The 22705-nt window shown below is 39.3% G+C and overlaps 1 protein-coding gene across 1 annotated transcript in view; it reads right to left on the reverse strand.

The window, feature by feature from the left end:
* The window catches only part of TRPM6 (transient receptor potential cation channel subfamily M member 6), a gene marked incomplete at its 5' end in the record, with an annotated part of 57308 nt that overhangs the window by 11395 nt on the left and 23208 nt on the right, over positions 1-22705 (reverse strand). The window contains 12 exons of the mRNA XM_029084550.1: positions 2047-2112; positions 4386-4436; positions 6253-6278; positions 7654-7712; positions 9507-9604; positions 10503-10629; positions 11521-11633; positions 12369-13513; positions 15838-15970; positions 18931-19130; positions 20792-20906; positions 22501-22675. Coding sequence (XP_028940383.1) covers positions 2047-2112; positions 4386-4436; positions 6253-6278; positions 7654-7712; positions 9507-9604; positions 10503-10629; positions 11521-11633; positions 12369-13513; positions 15838-15970; positions 18931-19130; positions 20792-20906; positions 22501-22675 — 2308 coding nt within the window. The remainder of the gene's footprint in view (positions 1-2046; positions 2113-4385; positions 4437-6252; positions 6279-7653; positions 7713-9506; positions 9605-10502; positions 10630-11520; positions 11634-12368; positions 13514-15837; positions 15971-18930; positions 19131-20791; positions 20907-22500; positions 22676-22705) is intronic.

A 22705-nucleotide genomic window follows, 5' to 3' on the forward strand; every position in this document is an offset into this window, starting at 1 on the left:
AACCACCAAGGTAAACAGCTTGTAATAATTAACGACTACAAAATTAATGGGCCAGAGAGCGCCACCTTTTGACACAAATAGACAGACGAGTTGTTTCAAAAGTGGTGACTTTGCCATGATGAGCCAAGGGAAAGGCCAGGGAAATTAGATTGAAAGGAACATGACTTTCCGTGGAGAGAGGAATCCTAGGAGAACAAGCTAAAGCAAATTAACAGGAAGTTTACAGCTTTAGTATTTTAAACTAAGAACTGTCTTTTTCCTAGAAATTCCAATGTTAGTTGTATGGCACAAAATTTCAGACGTTATGCTCCCTCCTGCTAATAAATTTTTTCTGAAAGCAGAATAAACCTGGTGAGCTTTAACTCAATGGCACCATTTCTCCACTGTAATAGCATTCCTCTCTTGCAGTATAAGCAAGACATATTTCTGTTGCCATCATTTGCAAACTAACAGAGAAGTGGCCTGATTTTTTTAAATTTGGCTTTCCTTATTCCAACTCACTTTATCTGCAATGTTAATTTGTAAGAAACAAGTTTTCACTGGCAAGTGTGATGAGGTGACTACATCTGCAAAATGGCAAAGAATGGTATAAGAAAGGACAAGCTGGATCCCGATTAATAGATTTCCTCCCTGTTTCTGAGCCTACATTCACCAGTTAGCACAAATGTAGATGCCATCCAATGCCACAATTTGTGGACATTTTAATTTAAAATAAAACCAGTGTGTTACATAAAAGACAGACACTTGAATAAAGATACTATAACTAGACAAATTTTTTAACCTTACATAAATTCTTCATTTTATTATCTTTTGACAATTTAATACCTAGAAAGGTGTCTCCTGGGAGCTTCAAAGATTAGAATGTTCAATATGCTCATACCTACTAATTATCTGCAGCAATCTGGTTCCAAGAAATCCTATGATGCTGCAAGTATCAGCAATTAGTTGCTGTGAGACAAAATATTCTATCCATTGAAAAGAAGGCACCTAGGTCTCAAGTGTCTAGAGGCAGAACTTCTGCAGCTGTAAGCCAGTACTGTACACTAATTTCAGAACTCTTCCAAACAATTCATGTATTATTCTCTACCACTCTTCAGTTACAGCACAGGATTTTTTTCCCTTGGTGCACTACAAGTCTTCTGTACCCGGTACAGGAGTAGTGCCCATTCAACCAATACCTGTTTTTTCTTCTTGATGGGATATCACAGAATCACAGAATATTAGGGATTGGAAGGGACCTCAAAAGATCATCTAGTCCAATCCCCCTGCCAAAGCAGGAACCTAAACGAAATCACACAGGAAGGCGTCCAGGCGGGTTTTGAATGTCTCCAGAGAAGGAGACTCCACAACCTCCCTGGGCAGCCTGTTCCAGGGCTCTGTCACCCTCACCGTAAAGAAGTTTTTTCTCAAGTTTAAGTGGAACCTCCTGTGTTCCAGCTCACACCCATTGCCCCTTGTATATGTATATCCTATATATCCTTGTATATGTATATCCTATACATATATCTACACGCGTGTATGTGTGTGAGTGAAAGAAACAGAGGGAGGATGCAGGTATTAGGGTTAAGAGGAATTTTGTTGCTGTCTTCAGCTATCCCAGTGGTAGATACAGAGAAGATGGGGCTAGGCTCATTTTGACAGTAATCACAGTTTGACAGTAATCACAAGAATAACAACAGATACAAGCTACTGCAAGGGAAACCCCAACAAATACTGGGAAAAATACTAGGTTCACAATCAAGTCAGACAAACACTGGATGAGGTTATCCAGCAAAGCTGAGGAATCTCCATTTATAGATACGTTCAAAATGCAAATGAACAGGCCCTCAGCAATCTGATCTCAATTGGCTGCAGAAGGAGCTGGACCAGATGCCCTCCAAAAGTCCCTAAACTACTGCATGACTACAATTCTATCCTGGTTCATCTCTTTCAGAAAGGAATAATTACTGAAATTAATCCAAGGAAATTTCTCAAACACAGTCTTTAAAAATATAATGCACTAACTATTTATAAAGCAAAAAACATAACCAGGAAATTGATACTCACCAAAGAGCTGGACTGGTGTAAATGGTATGGTCTGAGCAAGTCTCATTAAGTTGTTTCTTTCAACAGCTGCAAACAACACAGAATTCACTACTATAATGAATAAACAACAAGCTGGTTGAGTTTCAAAAACATCTGGCAGTGCTTTACTGTAGTGTACAAAGCCAAGGAGGCTGCAGTGTTATTCTGTGTCAGATCCGATCACCATTCTACCCAGCTAGCAACTCCTCTTTGCACGCCCATGGTATCTCACAAGCATCAGCTGCCACTGTTTCCCCCATTCATTGATTCTCTTCTTCCAAGCAAATAGGCTCTCTAGGATAAGCCCCTTGCATCCGGGCTAGAAGGACTGCTTCTGCTAAGTCTTCATACTCTTCCTTCCACCAAGGGCTGCCGCTACTTCCTGCTGCTGTCGGCTCCAGTGCAGCAACATTTGCACTGTGCCACTGCAATGCATTGGCCCCCGTTGCCCTCACTGCCTGTCTCTATCAGGCTCAGAAGAACCTGGTGATCTAGCAAGGCATCATAGAAAAATCCAAGCTTGCCCTGGACAGAGCACTGTTTCTTTCTCTGGGCTCCTTGCCAAATAACATTAGTAACTCTATTATATGTCCCTAATTGGCAGCTTATTTCCCAGCCAAACACCTTCAAAACTTCAGAGCACCAAATAAATATTTATGGATTTGTCCTCACAATGACTCCGTTATCAGGAAGGGGGAGAGAGGTGTGACATAAGCCACAAAGAGGGTAAGACCAGAACAAGGAGGCAACTCAGATGCCACAGTGCTGACTGCCTAATTTCCTTATTCGGTGACTGAAGACAAAATTAGCATCCAAAGCAGAGAGTGAACCACAGCAGAGCTGTGTTGCTCTACAAAGCAACCAAAAAGCCCTGATAGAAGACTATTCCAGAGCTTGGACACTGTCTGTCCTTTTTTTAAAGACTACTTCTGTGAGTAGAAATGAATTACAGCTTATTTAGCCCAGAAGGAGAGAGCAAAGGGGATCTATGACATGCCAACCCATGAATTAGGATCCTCATTTGATAAGATCAGCATTTCAGACTCCACTTTCAAGGCTTGTTTACATCTTCCAGATTCAACAGGCCTTGGTTAATATGCCTGAGGACTTTTGGAGCTTGGACTGAAAATCAAGATGTCCTCCCCTGGTGCCTCACTAGGACCGTGCCCTAGTAATAAAATTAGTGCAGAGCAGGGACAGGGACATGAACAGGGGAGCTGCCAGATCTGTGCCATCTGTCAGAACCTGCCAGCACTCACCCTAGAGCTTCCAGAAGTAATGTGACCAGTGATCACCAGCTGCTGAACTTGAGTCAGAACTCAAGTTCTTTTGGGTGTGCAGAGAGGCAGAACTGTATTTGCCTGCACAACATGATAGCAAAAATAATGCATAAGCAGTATATAGTGCAGTATTTTAGTATAAAATTTCTGGGCTTAGTCAGCTAAATTCTTCCTGAGGAAAGAAAACCTACACTGGAAATCTCTTGAGACATTTGTCAACTCATGTCAACTCACTGTCATCTGTGCTAAAAAGTCCTACCTAATCTCAAATAGTATGCCTGACAAGAGCCAAATTAGTCCCTGCAATGATGCCACCATGTCAGGGAAATTACTCCCATAGACTGACCACAAACCAAGAGGTATTATTCCCAGTGAAAATCGCATAGTTTGTTGAACTTCAGGAGTCTGCTAGTGCTTCTGGTTTACCCAGGCTTCCCTTTAAAGGAGGCCAAGTCCTGTAGTCAACAGAGACATCTACTGGCAAGCTCTCCACAGTTCTCCTCCTGGAAAAACTGAAATCCAGGCCTTGTGGGAAAAACTGTGCCTACTCAGTTCAGGAAAAGACAGGACTGCAGGCAATTAGCATCCAAATGATTTATTCCCTGCCAGACTTCCAGGAGTTCATAGGTTTATAAACATAGATTAAGTAGTACAGGACCAATTAACTGAAGAAACCAATTCCATAACACACAAAGGAGGATACGGGAGGTGGGAAGGGAAGTGACAGCTATAAACGAGTGCTTCTTCTGTTCCCCCAGGAATCAGGGCTCTATTCATTGTTTCCACTGATATTTTGAAAGTTATTATCTACATTCTGCTCTGCATTTGTCAGAAATACTCGGAATGGAGCAATCAGCAACAAGAAAATAATTCATAATGTCCTTACTGGAGCATTAGGCATGAATTAATACAGAACCTTCTTAGCAGTGGGCAATTGTGCAGCTCTTCAAAGTGAAAATCATAGAGGATGACAAGGGAAGAACTACTGTTCTTTTTAATTTGTTAAATTACTCAGCTATCATTCTGGTGCCTCTTGCTTACCTGAGTAGTGATGATGCAGATCTTGAGATGTTTTCAAACAGGTGAAGCTATCTGAAATAATGTTTAAAGGAACATTACATTAATCATTACAGCAGAGATAAATGCATGATTTTTTAATTCCTTCCATCTGAGAGTTTGTCATGAAAAAGATTAATCAAGATTACTGTCTCAGCATTCTAAAGAGGAGAATTACTAATAGGCTTTAACTACGTTATAATGTACAGTATATTGGCAGATTTCAGTCATCAATGTAATATAGCCAGATGACTTATTTATTCAGCGAAATGGTGAGAAACTTGTGATATTAACCTCAAGGACATGTAGCTTCTCTAAACCAAGTACACCTCTGGGATATTAAAAGCACTTTGCTGTCCATTATGCTTTATAGCCTCCCAAAGGCATGGTTTTTCCAACTCCATCCTGAGTCATTAAGCATTCCATTAACTATAGTATTACAACAAAGTTATAATAATACTGTTCCATTAACCCACAACATCTAAAATGCTGTTAAAATATAAACAGCAAACCAGTTTCTGTGGTTACCTATTTAACAGGAACTGACAGATCAGATGTCATCCAAAAACCTTGTTTTATAAAAAGTCTTTTTAATAAACCAAGATTAATGAGCATGTTTCCACTAATCAGATGAAATCACTTTGTTCTATTGGAAAATAATCCTTCAAAATGCCAGATTTCAGAAAATATGTCTACTGTACTATTTTTAATTTTGAAAAATGAGATAATCAAAACTGAATCTTCAGCAAAATATTTGAACATTACACTTTTTACACTGGTGTGTAAAAAGTTTATATATTTGCTTCCACTCTCTTTTCTAGAGAAAGAGATCTTAAACAAAAAAAAACCATAAATAGGATTTGGGGGAAGGACCAGCATTTCCACTGAGTGCCCTTGGTGATTCAAGGTCCCTTTTGCTCTCTTTTTTGCTGGACCCAATTAGTTCTGTTGCATTTTGTATACTGTAAAGCAACAAATAGGAAAAGGGGAACGGAGGCTAAGTCATTCCTTTTGAGGTTGGAAAACTGGACTTTAATCAAAGCAATGGTGCACTCTGGAGAGAAGCCCCACCAACTCACTGCGCTGGCAGCAGTGTGCTTCAGCACTGCCATGTTTTGTGCACAGCTGGACCCAGAAAGAGCAGTGCTTGAAGGGGAGATAAGTCAAAGAGCAACTCATTTCTGCATCACCACTAGCCTAAAAAAGAGATAGATCCAGCTGCTGAGGCTCTTACAGCGAAGTGGTATGTCAGGAAAACTGGAAGATAAACTAAAAGGCAACAAATACAAGTGAAGTGAACTGGCACTCTACTTTTTTGGAACAAAAACATTCCTTACTATAAAATTGAATTTCTTCATTTGGCATTTTGCCATAAATTCAGTCCTTCACTGATTTAATAGTTTCAGGGTAACCACATAAGCAGAGGAATTGCACCAAACTGCAACTTGAAAAATCAAACTTATATTAAAATTTTGTGTCACAATCTATCCTCACATATACACCCTGCTTTAACTCAGCAGATCTCTTGGGTTGCCAGGGACGAATGCAGCACCATCATCTTAAAGAGTTTCTTCCTGATGAAAAGGACAACATTACTGAGCAGACTAGAGTAAAAATAGATATTTTTTCTTTTGAGATTTTGCAGTTATCATGAGAAAAACCTGTCCTTATTAAAAAATCTTTCACTTTAAAGTACAAATTAGTAAGTAACATATGAAACAATAGTTGAATTTTTTTCACATAACCCTCCAACTATAGTAAATTAAATTCCTTCTGGATTTTGTAGTTCAGAATTGTCACAGTGGAATTGCAAACAGGAATGAAAATGAGTGATAAGCATACAAAAACTTACTCTCAGTTTCCTCTGAAGTTCTCAACCTGTTTAAAAGCAAACATTTGATATTTTACTCCAAAATTTCTGACACTAAGCTAACACTGATACACAAAACCAGACATCATCTATGTGAAGGCAAAGCTCACAAAGGTTTGGTCAGTAATCATAAAAGAAAATAACCCTTAGTGCAACTTTGTTCATTGCAACAATGAGCGTATAATCTTCAGCTACTGAAGAACAGCCACATTTTTCTGCATGTTTCTTTCTCTGCTTTATGTTGCACTGCTCTTACAATTCTGCACCGCTGTTCACATCATTTACACTGCAATAACAGTATCAGTTAAAGCCCACTTCAATCATATACTCAGTTACTCATTTTTCAATCAACCCTGAGATGTATTCAGAGCTACAGATGCCATTACCTTTGCTTGCACAAAACCAGACTTTTTAAACTGACGGTCATTTGCATTAGCAAGGCTGCAGAGAGGCTACAGCATCAGCATTGATGTTAAAGTAATCTTCGTTACAGAAGACAGCAGATATGATTCACCTCACAAACCAGAGAGATCCCACTGAAGACAACAGACTAAGTGACAGAATCAGGCCACTCCATGGCCTGTAAGTCCTACTGGTAAGTATGTAGTTTGCCTACTGCCAATAAATTACTGGAGGGGGGAACAAAACCCACACCACAGGATGGGTAAAAAACACTGTATATTTTTTCCTCTTCCCATGGTGAAATCACAAGGGATGTGACAGGTTTCTAGTGTCTTTTACTTATTACATCCATGGTGTTAGTAAGTAAGAGAGATATAAAGGGGGGGGTGGGAGGGGATGGGACACAATAAAAAAACCCACAATAAAATTGAAAACACTTTTTAAATCAGTACTTCCTCTAAATATAATCAAAGCCTAAGAACTATTGAAGGCCCATTAAGAAAACCAATCTAAATATTTTGTAAATGTGAAGACTCAGTATGAATGAGATTAATCAGAGAATGACAGAAGCCTTCAGGAGTTGCTACCATTTTAATTATTAAAAAAAAAAAAAAAAAAGAAACATGCAATTTGTACTGCAGAAGCAAATGCAACTTTTCATGCTCACTAGATTGGAATAATTACTAGTTAAAGATGCCATGGTGATCTTGGTGACTGAATTAGAAAATTGGACTATTGTTAGAATAAAAAGGGGTGTCTATTCCACCTAAAATTATACACTTCACTTAAATTGATCTCCTTTATTTCCATTAATAAGGCTTCATTTAAAGAATGTTAAACAGATTGAATTGCCTTAACTCTTCATTTCACATAAATTTATCATCCGAAATATATTGCAGAACTGAAGTGGAAAGCTGCAGAAAGTATAGAAGTCTCTCTAAAAGCACGTGTTGAATATCTTAATATACTAATAATACATACGAGGAGTTTCTGTTTAGATTACTTTTCTTGGTGGTTCCAAATACACTATTACTCAAATCCTGTAAAGAAGGAAGACACTTTTACTGGTAAAATCTGCATATCACTGTCATAGAAACACTGTGCAAAGGTACAATCTTGCAAACACTTATTGTTATGCTTATTTTTAACATGAATAATGACACTGACAAGCAGGTGAATCACAGTATTGCCATACCTACACTAAAAAGGATCTAATTTGCTCACATTACAGTATTCCATGCTGTCTCCACATGTTTGAATGAAGTACTCAGGTATCCACCTATGTCTCAGTACACTCATAAAAGTGTGTTAAAGGTCTGCTAATATGGACAGTATTAGAGAACTCTCTTTATATTGGAAAATTCCAATTTAAGGATAGGCTTTATAGCTGTTGAAAATAAAATGCACCCTAAACCTCTATAATAGAAGGTAACAGACTAAGCAGCTTCCAGTGATACTTAGATCACATGTTTTCCTGGCCTTATAGTTAAAGAAATACTCAAATAGTCTTTTAAAATTACAGTCATATTAGGAAAAATTGGGCCAGCTGGGTCTTCCTAATGTGCTAGTCAGAAATGGTATTGTTCTTCTGAATAGTAGTCAGGAAGATTTCAATCCTCAAAATAAACAGAGTGCACCCAAAAAGTTCAAAGACAACAAAGTTTAAAGACAAATGAACTAAAATTCAGCTTTAATATCAACTTAAACTTAACTCACAATTTTTTTTTATTTCACTCATTTTCACCTTGTAGATTATTTTGCAGATGAAAAAATCTTTCACAAAACCTTCTGACACACACACTTGCTTTGCTCCCTGCTACCCATCAGGAGGGATTTCTGAACCACCGGTGTTCAATGGGTAAATCTGAGAAGCATCACTTTAGGAAAAAATAATTTCTTTAAAATATATCATACTGCAAGCAGAATGGTTGGATGCAGCAACATTGTTACATCTCAGCAATATATGTAAACTCTCATAACCCAGACAGGACTTAAGGAGAGGCATAGCCACTCAGTGGGTATTGGAGGCTGTATCTTGAAAGAATAAATAATTTTAAGTTGGCATTCTGGAAGTGACTAGTTTCGGCCTAGCTCCAATCCTGCTGTAATTACTGGAATTTTTCTGAGAATTTTAAAAATCCCACACTTGACTTCAAGCCAAGATATCTTAATACAAGTTTTGAAGCACCAGATTACTTGGTCCCTTTACACAGTTTCCCCACTTGTACCTTTATTTTGCTTGTGTGACCCTGTGTTTCACATTTCGAAGATTTTTTGATTTACACTTCAAGCTCAGGATTTATGGAATACAAAATCAGTAAATTTATTCCTATTTCTCTGTCTCTCTGCGCTTTCATACAAAAACCTGCCATTATAAAAATTTAGATTCAAGCTCTCTTCCACGGTATTTGGTATTCAAATTCTACAGCACTTAGAACAGCAGATCTGAAACTATCTGATTTATTTTTATTCCTTAAAACTTGTAACTAATTTACAGTGAAAAATAAGCTAGGCTTTTAAAGATCACCATTTTAATAATCAAGAGTGCCATAAATAAAACAGGGAAGGAAGGGTGCTGTTGAAAAAAGAAGAGGAAAGGAATATTTCACAGTTTCTTTTCTTAATTTATTCTTTGTTAATTTTCTTTCATACCTCTGAGCTACCCCTATACAATGTAGTGAAAGGTACAGTTTCTTCCATTAGCTACATAATTTTAAAGCAGATAGAAGTTTCTCTAATCCAGATTCCTGCCCCCAGTTTTCAGGAAATATAAATTGGTCTAGCCCCATCAAAGTCAATGTGCCTGTGCCAGGATGTGTAATCTTAGGTCTTACCTCTTGAGAACGCCTCAGGTAATCACAGAATGGTAAGGTACACCTACTGATGTCTTTATTTCTCATTTTCTGGTGCATGTAACTGAGACGTTCCAAACCTAAGCAAGAGAGCAGGTGTCAGCTATTTCCATAGTGTAAATGAACAGCTCTACTGCTACAAACTAAATACCTATGCAGTGCTATAAAATAAATATCTATGTACCATATTGCCCCAGCAAATGCATAATGGGCTATAAAAGCAATAACAGAATTTTATAGGGTTAAAACAGACTGTTTCCATTCTTTGTCAGCAGATTTTGGGGGAGCGCAGCCCTTCCAGATCATGCTGTGCTGAGTCACAGCATTCCCTGGTGCTTCTCCCAGCAGCTCGCAGGATGAAGCCAGTGAGCTGCATCACAGCAAAGCTGAAAGATCAGATGAACTGTGCAAAGGATTTCTGAGAATGAAAGAGCTGGAGAATTACTAAAAGAAGAGTAAGAGTGCCATTCTCTTTTCATTCCAACAGAGATGATACAGAATTCATTTCTTCCCTTTGGAGGATGTGTTTCTGAGCAATGAGTAATGAATAATGCATGCAGAGGATCTGCCAGCAGATACAGTACCACAGCACTGCCTGTAAGTGCCTGAGAAATTCACAGGAGAGTTTATTTTTTGCAATTAGCCAGGATGCCACTTAGAAGACACCTCAGGAGAGGAGACAAGGATGTCAACCTCCTTGCTTCCCACTTATTCCTGAGGATTAGTACTCTACTATCTCCCACATGAGACAGGCAGCACTCCTGGAAAGATTTAACTGACCTTCCATCTAACCTATGCCCCTTTTGCCTCTGCAATGACTCAGCAAATAGTCAAGTTGTGTCTGCCTGCAACATAATTCTAATTCTGAAAAAATTATGAGGTAAAAGTGATGGATGACCCTTTGAATTTATGCATTTTTATTTACTGCTTCTTTTTAAAAGCTGTTCTGAATTTCACCATCTGCAAAATATCACTTACTTAGCTGACTGAAATTAGACACAGTTAACCAGTTCTTGCTGTGTTTCTCTTGCTCATCCCAGACATTGATCTCCATGGGCTCTGAGCTCACTTGGGTGTTCTGGGGACAATCATCCACTCTAATCACCTGGCAAAACACAGACAAAAAGACACTTGATTTATAACATGACTAGCACCTCTGCATTTCCTCTGACAGCCTATGACGTGGCCTTTCAGAGCACCGCTAAAATGCCAATGACTGAACTCGCTCCAGCTGAGAAACAGATTTTCCCATTTTTGTTACAAGTTGCAGAAGACACATCGCTTTTGTCCAGTAAATACTACTTAGGAAAGATACAGCTTTTTAAAATGAAGTTTGGAGTCCCTCAGAATACCTCTTATTAGGTTTCAAAGTTCAAGTCTAAGATCTGTTGCTGACCTGAGCATCTTATGTAAACAAATCAGTCTTTGGCTTTCATCTCATTAAACAGAGATAAATCTTTTCAGCTGACAAAGATCCTGGGAATCTCTTTATAAGTTTACAAATAGATTTTCATATATGTATACATACAGTTATGAAAGTTGCCCCATACACATCACACAATCAATATGCTGTCTGCAATGTGCTAAACATTTGATGGATTCAAGGAAAAGATTGCAGGACTCTTGTAGGTAGGAGACAAAATTAAGAGGCCTGGATTGCTTGTTTACAGTTGCACACCATCTGGATGGGGCTCACCACTCCTTCAGTCTGTCCTAGACCACATGAGGCCTCTCCAAATCCTCCTGCCAGCTGAAGTGCAAGGACTGATTCCTTTCTGTGTAAAATACCTCTGGTATACTACCTAGCAAAGTCCATAGATTCAACATGTTCAAAACAAATCCCACACATTCAAACAAAAGTGAAATTAAACCAAAAAAAGATGCCCCAATTTGTGTGTAGCATTTTAAATGTATATATAAGCCACACGGCAGCAGTGCTCTTAATGAATGATAAAGACAGCTATGGGATACGTGATTCTCTTGCATCTGCACATACCGGCACCTGAAGGGGTTTTTGATTCTTCTCTCCTCTTCCAGACTTTCTGTCTCTGTTTTGTTGTTTAGCCTTTGTTGCCTCACTGTGGTGTAGCTCACTGGATTGTAAAGACTCTGTGGGAAGGAGTCAAAAAACCAAAAAACAGCATTAAGCCACAGAGCTTTGGTTTACTAAAAGAAGATCTGGTAAGACTGAGAGCTGGCAGATGCCCAAAGCAAGCTGAGAAAGAATTGGGACACCCAAAGCTAATACTCATGCAGTTCAGTGCAAAGACGTGCACCATCATAAGATATAAAACAACAAATGTTATCAATGTTATCCATCATCTCGTACTATTCATACTCAGAACTGGAATCTGATATATTTTAGTTAGTGGTAAGCAAACTTGGTAGTGGAGAGGGAGGTTTTTAAACTGGCTATAAAAATGTATACCTCTTCATTCTCCATCCTTCTGACCTATGATACTGCTAATGCATCTGTGAGGGATTGTGTAATTTGTTTTGGCTACTGCAACTCTTCCGTTACAACCCCAGGGCAAGAGACTTCCCTTGAAGCAAGCACAGTCCCTCCGTCATCCTGGCTGTGTAGCCACAGCCACAGCGATCTCATGAGAAGGGGATAATCAGGGAGGTTGACACACAGCTGTGGTGCAGCTTGGATACCAGGCACATTTCAGAAATACCCTAGAGCAGTCAGACCCAGCACAAAGAAAGTTAAGGAGTACCTCTGGACTTTCTGCTACTACCCTCAACTGCAGCTAATACCACCTGGGTGCAAAGGAAACATTTTTATAATACCTTGGGCTCCTCAGTAAAAGATACTGTACAGGTGTAGTGTTTTATAATTACCACCTATGATGCTGCAGGTTTTCCCTCTTTTCTCTTTCTTAGGGGAATGTAAGCTGTTGCTCCGGCAGAAACTCCATTCCCTCCAGAGTGGTCTGATCCAGAAGGAGGTGCTGTGTTTTAGCTTGTTCTGAGAGATGATGCTGCTGTGACATGACCTGTCAGAGTTGTGGGAGAAGGACTTCGATTCTCTTATCTGAACATGCCTGGGAGGACTACCCGTGCAATTGCAGTCACTGTTATAGGCAGAATGTATGCACCGGGCCTTCTTTTGTTTCTTCCCCGAGCTGAAAACCCCTTTTTCATCACCTTCAGAGAATCCCCAGTTTACATAACCACCTTCAGTTTCTTCCCTGTCATCACAGGAGAGTGCTGCATTCTGTTCAACATCTAGTGATGGCTGGACACCAAGGGGATGATCAGCCTCTATGGCATTAGTCTTTTCTGATGGCAAATGAATAACAAAGTTTCTCTGGCTCCATTGATAATCTTCTGGCTCTTTTCCAATCAGGCTAATGCTCTGCAAGTTTTGCGGCACCACAATGCTACTTTGCAGTTGATCTCTGAACACATTGTCCCTGTACTTGGCAGGAGTGCTCAGAAAGGACAAATTTAAGGTGAAATCCTCAGAGAAAGACGCTCCCTGATGGTCAGGGGGCACCAGCAAAAATTGTCCATATCTAGGGGTTGACTTAGTCTCAGAGGATACTCCTGAAGTGAGTGTGTCACTTTCTATTTCTGTCTTTCGAGAGCTATCTTCTACTGCCTTGTTACTCTCGGTCCTCAATGTGTGGTCTTTGCATTCTGATGGCCACTGACTCCTTACCATGCTCCGTAAGAGGGATGGTGGCATGCTGTAGTAGTGGCATTTCTTGTCATATAAACACTCCAGGCTGCTCAAGGTCTTGGAATAGAGAGCATTGCTCCAGCTATGGGGCAACTTCCTAGAAGTTCGATGTTTTGTGTCAGCCAGTAAGGCTTCTTCCACCTGCAAGGTGTCTACAGCTGAAAGCACTTTCAGGATGTCAACTGTCAAGGCAGACAGGTCTTGCAAATGTCCTAGCTGGCTGTCCAGGGAGAGTAAAGACTCCTTGATATAAAATACCTTCTCATGCACTTCTTTAAGCTGCAGAAACATCTCCTCCACTCTAGGTGGAAAAAGAAAATATAATCGAAATACCAAAACACAGATCTTTATTTCTGTTTGCCAGATGATTAAGGAAGCCATTACCACATTTCAAAAAGTCAGTGTTTTAAACAGCCCTTTTAAAAAAAAAAATAAATTGTGACCTCCATTCCCATGAATATCTATATTTGACAAAACCCATCCAGATTTATAACATGTCATTCAGATTACTGGGCCAAGAGCCAAGGATTTTTATGGAAACAGGCTTTGTGTTCAAGGAGTATCTATTTTAAAAACTGCTATTTTACTACAAAAGTCTGTTCCTTGCCATAGAACTGCTAAACCATGGACAGTAGGAAATAGCACTGGAAATGCTGCATTAACTATTGCTGTAAATTAAAATGCTGTAAAGTATACTTCTTGTCAGCCGGTCATCCTGCATTTCTACATTTCTTGTGCAAGCATGAGAAGGACAAGGCTCACACAAACCTGCAGATACTCTTGCAGTTTCTCAAATACTGGAGAATTCTGGGAAAAGGTTCTTCCAAACAACCTATTTGGCCTCTCTGAACAAATTCTGTATGTCTAATGCCAGCAGTTATCTTCAGGTAAAATCCAACTGCCCAAAAAGCAAAGCCTTTTTTTATGGTCTTCAAATCCCTAGTGAACAGTGCAAGAACTTCTTGGCCTGGAATGATGTAGTTTTAGCCAAATAATTATCTTCATATTTCCTGGAGATACTCTCTCTCGTGCTCTATCATTAAGACAATGATAAACTAGCCACAGGCAATATGCAAAAGTTGCTCCTTTCCTTTGTCACTGGGTAACTAAAAGATGCAGTATTTAATCAACGGCCAAATAAAATTGAAGATAAGTGTTATAAAATATTTTATTAATCTAAATTAATTTCTTATATTAATGTTATGTAATGCTGTTAAATGTGTTTCACCTTTGCACTCAGAAATAAATTCCTTTCCAGATCTATATTTATCCACCAAATGAAATCTTCTTGCTGTAGTCGATTCTGCAGCCTTTGAACAAAGCTACTTGTTTTATTTCTTTTACAGGGGACATTCATTTTGCTTGTGTGTTTTGTTTTGGTATGCAGAAAATAGGATTATGAACAGGCAAAGATTAAGAGGCTATCTTTCTCTAGGCAAAACAAATTTATTAGATGAGATTGGTATTGGCATTCAGTAAGATTTTTTATAGTGCCCACTTTCTTTAATACTTCCCATTAAACTTCATGGCAGCTTTGCCATTGATTTCAACAGAAATCTAAATTAGGCCAATACTGAGAGTTTTGAAATCCCGTTGACAATTGTGTATTGACATTTTGCAAACCGAGACACTACATTACAGATAATACTACAATGGTTATATGGTTATTTCTGTAAATAGCAGTTATACTCAATCACAAGCAATACTCTCACAGTTTTCCTACACTGCTGAGTGTTTAAATAAAAATATGTATCCTATGCGGTACACCAATATGTTTTTGTGGTGCTACCTGGTCTGCAAAAGTGAAACTGAGCAACACGTTAGTGTACCTCTTTAACCACCTGCACACATCTAGGGGTGCAATTCTGCCAGTGAGGCTTCCCAGCCAGGCATGTGTCCTGGTTTTGCCAGGATAGAGTTAATTTTCTTCTTAGTAGCTAGAATAGCCATGTTTTAATTTCAGTATGGAATTTGTTATGAGAAGAACAATCATAAAGCACTAATGTTATTAGTTGCTGCTGGAGCTCAAGGCCACCGTGTCTGGATGGTTCACAGCGGCATTAGGACTGTGAAGGAGAAGTGCAGTGAATTGCAAATCCCAGAACTGGCATTTGGATGTGCCAATGAGATATTCCATATCACATCCAGTATATTAACCCCGGTTGACCGGAAGACGGGGTATTCTCTTGGGGACCACTTGGGCTCACTCTTCTGGGGTTTCGGTTTTGGGACTGTCTGCTCCAGGATCACTGGTTGGCACAGGCTGGGCACTGGTCAGAAGGCAGTGAGCAATTGCACTGTGCATCACTCATTTGTATATTCTGTTATCACTGTTGTTATCATTATAACTTTATTTTAATTAGTCAATTGTTTTTATCTGAACCCATGAGTTTCCTTGCCTTTTTCTTTCCAATTCTTTCCCCTACTCCCTGGGCAAGAAACCACTACAGCATGCCATGCAGTTCAAACAGATACATGACATCTCCATCAAATTAGCAAAGACCTATGCGTGTTATTGCTTCTCACATTCACAGTGGCCATAACCTGTTCCAAAACTATTAGCTTACCAAAGTCTTTTTATACGATAAGCGTATAGCAAGAGCACAAATCTGCAGCAAAACACACCTTTCTGTTGTCAGACGGATCCTTTCACTGTCACTGGAACTCAGGCTTTCACTCTTCTCATGAAAGTATTTTTCCACACACTGTTCCTCGAAGTCATGGAGTTTCTTTAACTCCTCATCACTCAGGTACAACTCTGAACAAAGGAAGTAGGCCTTAGTATGAAGCATGCTGACAAATGCACTTTATAAACATCCACAAGAAAAAAGCTGTCAGAAGAAGGATTCCTCCCCTGCCCTTGACAAGAAGGAATCAGACCCAACTCCATGAATTTGGCCTCAGGTATAAAGACTCAACATGCCAAATACATGTAAACATATGTATTATTTTTCCTTAGACAGGGAGCAAAACCACACTTGTAATTCCAGTGCACTCAGTTTTAAAACCTCAAAAGTACATACCCAAATAGCTGCTCACAAAGATGTATGTTCTCCCAAACTTTTTCCTGTATTTTGTTATAAATGAGTGACTCATAAAACTTACATATAGATATGTAAGACTTACAAATATTTCACTATAATTTGGTACAGGTATTCATTTAGAACTAGTCACCTATAACAATTACAGTCCTTTCAGATACTCAAAGCTACAAAGCTTTTTTTGACCTAATTGCTTCACACGTTCATATGTATAAAACATTAAGCAAGATTACTGGGCAAAAAAGAACACATTCAAAGGTTTAAAACTCCACAGTGTGGGCTGCTTATGATGCTACTCTTCTAGCACACCAAGACTTCTGAGCGAACAGATCAATTATAAGTCAGGTTGAAGAAACAAATAGGGTGGAAAGTTGCTTCTCTGATCTAAATGCTACATCTTCCAAGCTCCTTTTTTCTTTCCTTTTTCACATACCAGCATCCTCACTGTACTTGCTAAGGGGGTATCTGTGCCAAACCACATGGCAGTGTTTGCTACAAGCGTGTACTGCTCGGCTGTAACACACACCTCAGCAGGGAAGTCCCCTCGCAGTATTCTGGGGTTCCTGTCTCACTCCGAATGAGACAATCAACTCCGAGGCTCTTTTACCCCTTAACTCATCTGTGTTCTGGCCTCCAAGATTTCACTCTTTGTAACTTGGTATTTTCAGTGATTTTCCACAGGGTGGCACTGGATCCTCATTGCTAAAACCAGTTAATTCTAGCCATACCAAAATTTAAGTAGAACAAACCTATCAAACAATGAATAGGCATACAGAAAAGGGACAAAAAGGTATATGAACAGGAAAAAAAGTTTCTTTCTGGGAAGTGTAGGCAAGGCATGAGCCCTCTTCTATTTTAGATGTGCTAAGCGGTGTTTAACTTTTCCTTGTGCCTAATGCACCTTACAAGGAAGACATCCTCTACACTATGTCAGTGTGAGAGATTGAAAGAGTTAATGTATGCCTCAAACATTGTAGCAAGACAAGTTCTGGACAGCAACAGGTTCTCCATAACAAAAGTAACAGTAAGAGAAGGAGTTAGCTGGATACAGAAGATGTGTAGGAGGACAATGCAGAAGGCAGGATGCAAAAGGCCTGTTGGAGGATGTCCAGTTCTGTGTTCTGACATGCTGAGCAAAACACCACTATCTATGGCCAAAGGTCACACAGAGTTCATTGGAGGAAGGGGCTCCACAACCACCAAGATTGCCCCAAAAAGACCCTCCGCAACCACCCCTCACAGCGGTGCCTATGCAGTTGGCCAAGAGTTACATCAGCTTCGCTAGAGGCAGGGGGCTGACCTGGATAAAGACACAAACTAAGGCGGCCACGTGTGGGTCCAAAACAGAGATCAGCCTGTCCTGCTGCATGTGTGCCCACCAGCAGAGGATCGCCCCATCCATGTCTGAGACCATCGAGGGATCCCTGGAGATATCTTTCCTTATCCCTTCCCTTTCCTCTCTCCCTTTTCTTTTCCCCCCTTTATAGATTGCTCCAATTAGGAACCCGCAGTGCCAACATTTTTAGGTTTTCCAAGTTTAGATTATTTTCATTAGAAATAAAATGTGTGAGTAATCATTTGGTGTCATTTCACCTTACTTTAGCTCTAGGGGATTTACAGAACTTTAGCCGCTCTCCTCCCACCTCAGAGGTGGGAGGCAACAGTTAGTAACTTATATTACGCATGTGCATAAAATAAGCAGTGGCACTTCAAAGGCAGGCTGATGTATCCAGTCATGGTGGAGGAGCTGAGCCTAGGAGCAGCAGTAAATCAGCTCAGCATTGATTAGTTATCCCATTTTTTAACTCTATAACCACCTGTGAATGTGCCAGGTATCTTCAGGTAGTTCTTGTTCAGCAAAGAAAATCCTAAATGAAGCATAATCTAGGCAGGGTCTGCTCACCTCTGTTACTATGCATCAAGCAGGTATGTTGCATCAGAAAGGATGAGGTTACCACCAGAAGCCTCTCCTCCTCCCCATTCCCCTGCCTCACCCCACCAACCACCAAGCCCCTCTGTTAAGTATTCATTCCCATCTCAACACCTTGTGGTGCCCTCCGCACAATGACTAGAGCTGCTCCTGGCAGAGCTGCAGGAACTGGCAACATTGGGACAAGGAACTGGCATCACCTTAAAGAGGCAGTAGGAAAGAGCCTGGAATGGAGAAGTCCAGGTTGAGAAGAGTGAAGGAGGTGAAGTTAAGGTGCAGTGATGAGCCAATGCATAAAGGGAAGGATGCAGTGAGGAGGTGGGAGGCCCCTATGCTCTCTCTCTCTCTCTCTCTCTATCTGCCATCACCACATCTCCTCTGTCCTCAGGCTGTGTGGCTACTTTCTCTGGACAATTACAAAGGAATTTTGTACAGGACAAATGTACAGAAATGCATACACCCATTATTGTTTACTTTCCTTCAAAATAAGGCTATCCTATCCTACAGAAAAAGCCGCTGTTCCTTTATTTCAGCTCCGAGTTGTGCTGTATCTTGATGGATCGTATGTAAAAGAGCAAAAGCCAAATACAAAGCAAAGCATTTCCCTAGTCACTTTTTCCTGCAAGAGTTCTCAGACAGGCAAGTTAAATTCTAGGGGGTTTTGGAGGAACTGAGCTACAAAGTGATGGGACACTGGCAAAACACACATCAGCTATTTCTTTTGGTCCCCAGCTTAATTCTGCTTACTTAGTCCAACGTCACCTTCCTCTTGATCCAGCTCATTTGGGGGTCGATGGTGGAAGATGCAGTTTATTAGGAGTCCAATGTGGCTCAAGAGGATGAAAGGTGGAGGCAGCCATGGCTTCTCATGGTAGGTCATAATGTAGCGATACCGGTTGTACTTCCAGAGCTTGTTCGAAATGGATTTCAAATCATAATAAACATTACTGAGAAGAGAGATAGAGGGGGAAAGAGGGCAAAACATTCCTGTGAGGAATACTCCCAAAACAGCACAAGATGGCTGTCTACAGATCTCATTTGACACTGAAGAAAAGTCCCATCCCTCCAGTAAAGTAAATCAGCTTAGCAACTTTAATTTAACAAAGCAGCAGCATGTGCCTGAAGCTAGTGCACTGAGAATGAGATCTTCAAAGCTGCCTAAGGGATTTGGAGATCCAATTCCCATTAACATTAATGGGAACTGGACAAAAAATATCCCTGAAGTGGCTCTGAAATCTCAGCCAGATTATTTAAACTTTAATACATAGCCTAACTGAGAATTCAACATTGTCTACCTCTTTGGACTGGATTAAATGTAGGAGTCAGACTAAGGGAAGAGTGTGAACAAAATGGTTCTGATGCTTTTTGGTGCACACCCCCTAAAAGAAATACTTGCTTCAAGAGGCAGCTACACAAGTATTTCTTCTGCAGGGTACTCTTTGGAGCCATGATGTTACTAAACATGACTGTTGTTGCACTGAATAATCTCCCATATCTACTATCATAGACCCAAGTACAGGAAGGCAACTCGGTGATTTCTGGCACTGTAATTTCAGCTGCACTAACATACTACACACCCAGTACATAATCACAAAAAAATCAGCTTTGCTTCTGGGAGCAAAATTAAATATATTGCTCATACTCATTTTTGGTCCCACTTCTGGAACAATCAAATCGTTAGGCAGAAAATTTAACATCTCATGATTGCTGGAAGTTTAAATCTAGAAATAATTCAAATTATAATTTCACAGCTGTGTACTTAAAAAAAAAAAAATATGCCTCACCACAATTTCAGTAAGGGATTTCTAATTGGAAGTGGGAATAGAATGAGTTTTGATTATCCAGTTTTCTTGAATATTAATCACTACATTTCTTCATTTGAATTTTTTTTAACCTACAGCTGACTTTTTTCTTCCCCAGAAATACTAGAACTCTAAAAAAAAAAAAAAAATTAACTACTTGGGTTAGACTGCTCTTTACTAATATTTTACAGAACTTGATCCACTACAAGGGTTTCCCTGTTAAAACTTGAAAGGTTAGAATTACTATAAAGACAATGATTAATTACTATATAGAATTACTATAGAGACCCTTCCTACTCTGGCAGTAGACATTAAAAAGCAGATAGTTAAAAACACTACAGTTAAGAGTTTAGTCTAGAACATATTAAATTGCACCAAACAACAGGAATTTTCAAATTATTTCCTGCAAAGTCATTATCCGCCTCCCTTGAATACCTTCTCCACTTATCTGTCAATTTAAATCTTGGGCTACTCTGTGATGACCATTATATAGGCTCTCAGCACAACAAATACAGCTTTTAGGAACAATTACTTCAGAGATGAATTAATGTTGCTTGTTTGCCAGCTGGAGTTGTCAACTTTCAAAAAGTCAGATTCTGTTTAAATTTAGGTGTCTGATCACCTCCCGGTCCTCCCACCCTCTTGCTTCCACCATTCTTTTTTTATTCACCAGACCCCATGGAAGATGGGGTAACAACCATCTACATGACCCTGCTGGGGCATTTTTGGTGAAAGGCTCTTGCAGAGGTGTTGGCAGAAATCTATTAGTAGCTTTTTCTTTTGCAGAAATATACCATGGTACCTACTTAAAGAAAGCAATAAGCAAGTTGACCATGATGATGTACTGCACAAAGAGGTAGACAGCCTGAAGGAATGGCGTGAGGAATGAGCCAGGAGGACAGTCTTCATTGGTTTCACAGACTGAAAGTGAAGGACATGGTTAGCATGGAAATGAGAGCAGAGCACAGCAATGGCACGTGCTACTCATTTGCCCCAGCAAGAGACAGGATAGTCTTTGTTACTTACACAGAGATACATTACTAAATTTCCAACTAAAAAGTCTACCTCCACATAAAGGAGATCTGAAACCTCTTCATGATACTACTGCCCCATAGTTTCCACTGCAATTCAGAAGCTGTAGACACCATTTCATACATATCAGTTCTTATTCCACCCTGACTTTTTGTTAAGGGGAAAAAATAATGCAGCTGAAATGTATTTGGGAGATGGCACACACTCAAGTAAACTGAAATCCAAATCTTTGATCCTTAAAGCAAAGCTTTCACTGACTCCACTGTGGAAAGGACATAGCACAAAGGCTGTTTTATCAGTACTGTAGTGTTACTCCTTTAGAGCTTCAGTAAGATCATATCAACTCATGTGCAAAAGAATATATGTCTACGAATATTTGTGAGATGAAGCAACAAATGACAGAAATTAAGGGATCCCTCTTAATGTTTTTACATTGTCAAAATACATACTGTTCAGTCTTTAATTTTTAATCAAATTTTACAACTTTGAAGAAATTTTAAAACACATTTATAAGGCAGCAGCCCTAAATTCAGGACATATTTCATGGCATAAAGAGTTATTAGACAAATCATTGCTTTATTTGGTAAGTGTTAAATTTCTAAATATTTAGCATTAATAAGTGACTAACTGTGAAACTCGACAGCACACTTTCATTAGAAAAATTTTGACTTATATAACCAAAATACATAGCCATCATGTGACTGTTTCAGCAATAAAAATGGATGCAACATCTTAAATTATCTTAATGAATCAGGTCTATGCTGAACTACATATCTTAAATATCTATACCTATTTGCATATCTACTTTTCTATTTTAGGAATTTTTTTACTTATACCCATGACTTAGCAGTATGAGAATGCCTTCCATCTGTAATGCTGAAATACCTCCTGGAGTGCCTGGTTCTTCTCTCTTACCGAGACAAGGTCAAAACCATAATCAAGATATAACATTTTCCAATTTACAGTGGTAGGTTTGATTTTTTCCTATGCTCAACTGGTTTATCTGTTTAGAATGATGCCAGGTAACTCTTACTATGGTGAAAAATATTTTTTATTTCTTATTTTTCCTTTTTTGTTTTCTCTTTATTCTTTCGTCCTTTGATACAACTTTGTAGTCTTGTCTTCAAGAGATCAGCAGCTTTGGATTCATCTAATTGGAAATATATTTGACTGCCAGATACCTTGAACATGAACTAATGTAGGATTAGTTCCTACATTCTTTGCTCTGAGCTTTGCAATATACTTCATTTGAAAAGTTATATTTTGAAGTTTTAAAGCTCGACCATTATTTTTAACAAAAAACCTAATATTCTCACATTTATGTATGAAGTATTAATCATTAAAGACATAATATACTGGAATCAAAATTGTTAGAGAAAGAATAGAATCAATATGTGGTGAAAACTCTAGTAGCCCAAAGTGTTTCTGTGTTTCTGCACGTAGTAAATTTAAGCTGTTGAGTTATACTGTGAAAATTACCTACCATCTATTTCTCCAGCATAGACCTCTCCAAACATCATCCAGTAGGGCTGAAATACAATATCTCGTGCCAGAGTCCAAGAAGGAGGCTCCTCTGGTGAAAGGATTGCCTTTCGTGACACTCCAAAACTCAACAGGACTATGGCCATCATGACCACAATATAGAACATGTTTGCTGTCTTGGAAAACATGTTTGCATGAAATAATTA

Source organism: Antrostomus carolinensis, unplaced genomic scaffold, assembly GCF_000700745.2.
Source record: "Antrostomus carolinensis isolate BGI_N321 unplaced genomic scaffold, ASM70074v2 scaffold3504, whole genome shotgun sequence".
In the NCBI taxonomy this organism is placed as follows: domain Eukaryota; kingdom Metazoa; phylum Chordata; class Aves; order Caprimulgiformes; family Caprimulgidae; genus Antrostomus; species Antrostomus carolinensis.